This window comes from Salmo salar, chromosome ssa17 (assembly GCF_905237065.1).
Source record: "Salmo salar chromosome ssa17, Ssal_v3.1, whole genome shotgun sequence".
NCBI lineage: Eukaryota > Metazoa > Chordata > Actinopteri > Salmoniformes > Salmonidae > Salmo > Salmo salar.
Window position 1 is genome coordinate 45,466,951 of NC_059458.1, and position 5,411 is coordinate 45,472,361.

General features: G+C 47.6%; 1 protein-coding gene across 2 annotated transcripts in view; it reads right to left on the reverse strand.

Moving 5' to 3' along the window:
• LOC106575058 (glypican-6) overlaps positions 1–5,149 on the reverse strand; it is a 360,069-nt gene extending 354,920 nt beyond the window's left edge. The window contains exon 1 of one of the 2 annotated variants that reach the window (XM_045699649.1): positions 4,580–5,149. In XM_045699649.1, the coding sequence (XP_045555605.1) occupies positions 4,580–4,730 (151 nt within the window). In that variant the 5' untranslated portion in view covers positions 4,731–5,149. The remainder of the gene's footprint in view (positions 1–4,579) is intronic. The other variant, XM_045699651.1, reaches the window with a different exon arrangement.
• Between the last annotated feature and the right edge of the window lie 262 nt (positions 5,150–5,411).

Consider the following 5,411-nt stretch of genomic DNA (forward strand, 5'->3'; position numbering starts at 1 on the left):
ACCTGCGGATTAGGCTACCTGTGGATTAGGCTACCTGTGGGTTAGGGTAACAGCAGGTCAGGCTACCTGTGGGTCAGGCTACCTGCGGATTAGGCTACCTGTGGGTTAGGCTACCTGTGGGTTAGGCTACCTGTAGGTTAGGCTACCTGTGGGTTAGGCTACCTGTAGGTTAGGCTACCTGTAGGTTAGGCTACCTGTGGGTTAGGCTACCTGTGGGTAAGGCTACCTGTGGGTTAGGCTACCTGTGGGTTAGGCTACCTGTAGTTTAGGCTACCTGTAGGTTAGGCTACCTGTAGATTAGGCTACCTGTGGGTCAGGCTACCTGTGGGTTAGGCTACCTGTAGGTTAGGCTACCTGTGGGTTAGGCTACCTGTAGGTTAGGCTACCTGTAGGTTAGGCTACCTGTGGGTAAGGCTACCTGTGGGTTAGGCTACCTGTGGGTTAGGCTACCTGTGGGTTAGGCTACCTGTAGATTAGGCTACCTGTGGGTCAGGCTACCTGTGGGTTAGGCTACCTGTAGGTTAGGCTACCTGTGGGTTAGGCTACCTGCGGGTTAGGCTACCTGCGGGTCAGACTACCTGTGGGTTAGGCTACCTGTCGGTTAGGCTACCTGAGGGTTAGGCTACCTGTGGTTCAGGCTACCTGTGGGTTAGGCTACCTGCGGATAAGGCTACCTGTGGGTTAGGCTACCTGAGGGTTAGGCTACCTGAGGGTTAGGCTACCTGCGGGTTAGGCTACCTGTGGGTCAGGCTACCTGCGGGTAAGGCTACCTGCGGGTAAGGCTACCTGTGGGTTAGGGTAACAGCAGGATAGGCTACCTGTGGGTTAGGCTACCTGTGGGTTAGGCTACCTGTAGGTTAGGCTACCTGTGGGAACAGTAGGTTAGGGTAACAGTAGGTTAGGGTAACAGCAGGTTAGGGTAACAGCAGGTTAGGCTAACAGTAGGCTAGGCTAACAGCAGGTTAGGGTAGCTGCAGGTTAGGCTAACAGCAGGCTAGGCTAACAGCAGGTTAGGGTAGTAGCAGGTTAGGCTAACAGCAGGCTAGGCTAACAGCAGGCTAGGCTAACAGCAGGTTAGGGTAACAGTACGTTAGGCTAACAGCAGGCTAGGCTAACAGCAGGCTAGGCTAACAGCAGGTTAGGGTAACAGTAGGTTAGGCTAACAGCAGGCTAGGCTAACAGCAGGCTAGGCTAACAGCAGGTTAGGGAAACAGTAGGTTAGGCTAACAGCAGGTTAGGCTAACAGCAGGCTAGGCTAACAGCAGGTTAGGCTAACAGCAAGCTAGGCTAACAGCAGGTTAGGGTAACAGTACGTTAGGCTAACAGCAGGCTAGGCTAACAGCAGGTTAGGCTAACAGCAGGTTAGGCTAACAGCAGGCTAGGCTACCTGCCTGGCAGGGGATTGGTCATTAACAATACATTCTGTATTTAAACAGTTTTGCTGTTTATGGATTTGTTTGTTTGCTTCTTTCTCTCGTGAATAAACATGAGAGTGGGCGTCGTCAGATGATTCAACACAATAAACAGCCGACCTACTCATCAGACTGGAACACGGACTGTCTACTTCGGGGTTACCATAGCTACATCCAATTACATTCGTCCCTGAGTTTGTGTAAAACTAACCTGGAACTTAATATGTACAACGCCACATATGTAACAATTTACAGCTGATTACAGAGTAAATCAAGACCAATGGGGAGCTACTTTACCGTCTGTGATTTGAGAGTCTGGTTTATTAGAATCAACACGACATCATCCCTAAATCTCACCTGGTCTGGTCAGCATCCCCTCTAACCCTCCCTAAAGACAGCATCCCCTCTAACCCTCCCTAAAGACAGCATCCCCTCTAACCCTCCCTAAAGACAGCATCTCCTCTAACCATAACCCTCGCTAAAGACAGCATCCCATCTAACCCTCCCTAAAGACAGCATCTCCTCTAACCCTCCCTAAAGACAGCATCTCCTCTAACCCTCCCTAAAGACAGCATCTCCTCTAACCCTCCCTAAAGACAGCATCTCCTTTAACCCTCCCTAAAGACAGCATCTCCTCTAACCATAACACTCCCTAAAGACAGCATCTCCTCTAACCCTCCCTAAAGACAGCATCTCCTCTAACCCTCCCTAAAGACAGCATCTCCTCTAACCCTCCCTAAAGACAGCATCTCCTCTAACCCTCCCTAAAGACAGCATCTCCTCTAACCCTCCCTAAAGACAGCATCTCCTCTAACCCTCCCAAAAGACAGCATCTCCTCTAACCCTCCCTAAAGACAGCATCTCCTCTAACCCTCCCTAAAGACAGCATCTCCTCTAACCATAACCCTCCCTAAAGACAGCATCTCCTCTAACCCTCCCTAAAGACAGCATCTCCTCTAACCATAACCCTCCCTAAAGACAGCATCTCCTCTAACCATAACCCTCCCAAAAGACAGCATCTCCTCTAACCCTCCCTAAAGACAGCATCTCCTCTAACCCTCCCTAAAGACAGCATCTCCTCTAACCATAACCCTCCCTAAAGACAGCATCTCCTCTAACCCTCCCTAAAGACAGCATCTCCTCTAACCATAACCCTCCCCTAAAGACAGCATCTCCTCTAACCATAACCCTCCCAAAAGACAGCATCTCCTCTAACCCTCCCTAAAGACAGCATCTCCTCTAACCCTCCCAAAAGACAGCATCTCCTCTAACCCTCCCTAAAGACAGCATCTCCTCTAACCCTCCCTAAAGACAGCATCTCCTCTAACCCTCCCTAAAGACAGCATCTCCTCTAACCCTCCCTAAAGACAGCATCTCCTCTAACCCTCCCTAAAGACAGCATCTCCTCTAAAACTCCCTAAAGACAGCATCTCCTCTAACCATAACCCTCCCCTAAAGACAGCATCTCCTCTAACCCTCCCTAAAGACAGCATCTCCTCTAACCATAACCCTCCCTAAAGACAGCATCTCCTCTAACCATAACCCTCCCAAAAGACAGCATCTCCTCTAACCCTCCCTAAAGACAGCATCTCCTCTAACCCTCCCTAAAGACAGCATCTCCTCTAACCCTCCCTAAAGACAGCATCTCCTCTAACCCTCCCTAAAGACAGCATCTCCTCTAAAACTCCCTAAAGACAGCATCTCCTCTAACCCTCCCTAAAGACAGCATCTCCTCTAACCCTCCCAAAAGACAGCATCTCCTCTAACCCTCCCTAAAGACAGCATCTCCTCTAACCCTCCCTAAAGACAGCATCTCCTCTAACCATAACCCTCCCTAAAGACAGCATCTCCTCTAACCCTCCCTAAAGACAGCATCTCCTCTAACCATAACCCTCCCTAAAGACAGCATCTCCTCTAACCATAACCCTCCCAAAAGACAGCATCTCCTCTAACCCTCCCTAAAGACAGCATCTCCTCTAACCCTCCCTAAAGACAGCATCTCCTCTAACCCTCCCTAAAGACAGCATCTCCTCTAACCCTCCCTAAAGACAGCATCTCCTCTAACCCTCCCTAAAGACAGCATCAAGGGGTCTGCCAGCTTTTTCCTCAAGATGTGCAGCACTGGTTGAAGTTAATCTACAGGCCTCCAGTACAGCTATGGCAGATTGTTCTGTCAGAAAATGAGATCTGATACTTTGGATGGAAGAAGATCGTAATATATCCCACGTAGTAAATATCCCGTTTTAACTGTAGAGGTAGTAAATATCCCGTTTTAACGGTAGAGGTAGTAAATATCCCGTGTGAAAGGTAGAGGTAGTAAATATCCCGTGTGAAAGGTAGAGGTAGTAAATATCCTGTTTTAACGGTAGAGGTAGTAAATATCCTGTTTTAACGGTAGAGGTAGTAAATATCCCGTTTTAACTGTAGAGGTAGTAAATATCCCGTGTGAAAGGTAGAGGTAGTAAATATCCTGTTTTAACTGTAGAGGTAGTAAATATCCTGTTTTAAACGGTAGAGGTAGTAAATATCCTGTTTTAACGGTAGAGGTAGTAAATATCCCGTTTTAACGGTAGAGGTAGTATATATCCGGTGTGAACGGTAGAGGTAGTAAATATCCCGTGTGAAAGGTAGAGGTAGTAAATATCCCGTGTGAAAGGTAGAGGTAGTAAATATCCTGTTTTAACGGTAGAGGTAGTAAATATCCCGTTTTAACGGTAGAGGTAGTAAATATCCCGTTTTAACGGTGAACGGTAGACGTAGTAAATATCCCGTGTGAACGGTAATCGTTATAAATATCCCGTGTGAACGGTAAACGTTATAAACATCCCGTGTGAACGGTAAACGTTATAAACATCCCGTGTGAACGGTAAACGTTATAAATATCCCGTGTGAACGGTAAACGTTATAAACATCCCGTGTGAACGGTAAACGTTATAAACATCCCGTGTGAACGGTAAACGTTATAAACATCCTGTGTGAACGGTAAACGTTATAAACATCCCGAGGGGCTCTTCTATTCATGTGATTATAATTACCGTAACCTCGTGGAGTCATACCGTTATCCAGCCAACTGTTTAGACCAGACAGGAAACGTAAAACAGACAATCACCAATGAAGTTGTGTAAACAGGAAAGAAAATTCTCCAGGCTTGTATTCCCCCTCCTTACCTGACATTTCCTGATGAGGTACATTGACAAGAGTGAAGCCTTTGGCGGCGAAAGCTTGTCTAACATCACTGCACGTTTTCGCTTTGACATCTCCTCCACATGACAGGGACAACACCGATAAAGTGCAACACACCACTCGTACTCTCCACATCGCAAGTCGTCGGTAATAAATCCTCGCTAAAGTGAAATAAATCCGTTATATAGACGAGCCCGAACGGCTGGTCAATCCGTGCGTGTGAAACCAGGTTCTGCAATGCTCCCTCCTTCCGTCCGTGATTTTTACTTTCTCCGGCTCGCTGCAGAATGTCAAAATGTTTATCACCCCCGAAAATCACAATGAACTTATTATTTCAATCCGTTCATAGCTCATAGCAGAATCTCTCTCTCTCGTCCTGTCCTCTCTCTCTCTCTGAACAGGATTCCGCCTTGAGTAAAAACAGCCCGCAACATGAAGTAACACCTTGAGCTCTCTGTTAATATAACTTGTGCCCTAGACCCCCTTACTAGATACAGCGCCTCTGTGTTTCTGTCAACGGAGGAAAGTAGAAATCCAGAGATAATACACACACACACACACGGCTCACAGCCCAGTCACCGCTCCACTGCACCCGGCAAAACACGGAGTGGAATAAGGCAGACCGCCTCATACCAAGCATCTAGAGGAGCAAATATGGGGTTTTCTAAAGGCTAGGGGCGCAAATATGGGGTTTTCTCAAGGCTAGGGGCGCAAATATGGGGTTTTCTAAAGGCTAGAGGCGCAAATATGGGGTTTTCTATAGGCTAGGGGCGCAAATATGGGGTTTTCTCAAGGCTAGGGGCGCAAATATGGGGT